A 960-nucleotide genomic window follows, 5' to 3' on the forward strand; every position below is an offset into this window, starting at 1 on the left:
ATGTTAGCTTGTTGTTTGTACCTAATGTTAGCTTGTTGTTTGTACCTAATGTTAGCTTGTTGTTTGTACCTAATGTTAGCTTGTTGTTTGTACCTAATGTTAGCTTGTTGTTTGTACCTAATGTTAGCTTGTTGTTGGTACCTAAATGTTAGCTTGTTGTTTGTACCTAAATGTTAGTTTGTTGTTTGTACCTAATGTTAGCTTGTTGTTGGTACCTAATGTTAGCTTGTTGTTGGTACCTAATGTTAGCTTGTTGGTACACAGGTTCATGCTCACCTGTCATTTGACTCCGCCTCTTCTCCGCAGCATCGGTGCTTTCTTCATCCTCCACCTGAGCCCGCCCCCGGCTCCGGCCCCTGCAGGAACACATCACATGATTTATAGCGCGACAGCTCTTGTTAGATGATGCTGTTACCGTGACAACAGATGGTCAACAGAACAACAAACAGAACCGGTACCAAGATGTCAGACACTTACTTCTTCTTGGAGTTTGGTGGCGGGGGAGGCGGAGGAAGAGGAGGAGATGGGGTGGGAGGAGCTGAGCGCCCGTTGCCTCCATCCTTCCTTGGCCGCCCACGAGGCCGCCTCTCGGGGGCGGGGCTTGAAACAACAGCTTTGGCTAGCTGAGCACTGCGTCCTGCCCGCGTGACGGGAGGGGGCGGTCCTCTGTCCCGAGGCTCCTGAGCCTCAGAAGGCATTCTGAGTAAAAACAGACGTGTTTTGTTTGTTGTGATCATTATTTTTAAAGTGTTGAGATTTAGAAACTGTTCCATCAACCAGAACTTCTTAAAGGATCAGAAACAGGAACCTTTCCTGGTCACACAAACCTCAATAAGATAACCCACTGAAGTCCTCTGTTCACAACTATTACCTCCAACAGAACCACCAAGACACACTACACTGGACTGGACTGGACTGGACTGCACTGGACTGGACTGGACTGGACTGCACTGGACTGGA

General features: G+C 48.1%; 1 protein-coding gene across 1 annotated transcript; it reads right to left on the reverse strand.

Moving 5' to 3' along the window:
* Positions 1 to 288: 288 nt before the first annotated feature.
* On the reverse strand, positions 289 to 845 carry LOC106511708 (basic salivary proline-rich protein 4; the record flags this gene model as incomplete). Its single annotated transcript, XM_014000453.1, is given in 2 exon segments — positions 289 to 356; positions 478 to 845. Coding segments are annotated over 2 exon segments (364 nt in total), but the record flags the coding sequence as incomplete, so codon positions are not given.
* Between the last annotated feature and the right edge of the window lie 115 nt (positions 846 to 960).

The sequence above is a fragment of the Austrofundulus limnaeus genome, unplaced genomic scaffold (genome assembly GCF_001266775.1).
Source record: "Austrofundulus limnaeus strain Quisiro unplaced genomic scaffold, Austrofundulus_limnaeus-1.0 Scaffold3117, whole genome shotgun sequence".
NCBI lineage: Eukaryota > Metazoa > Chordata > Actinopteri > Cyprinodontiformes > Rivulidae > Austrofundulus > Austrofundulus limnaeus.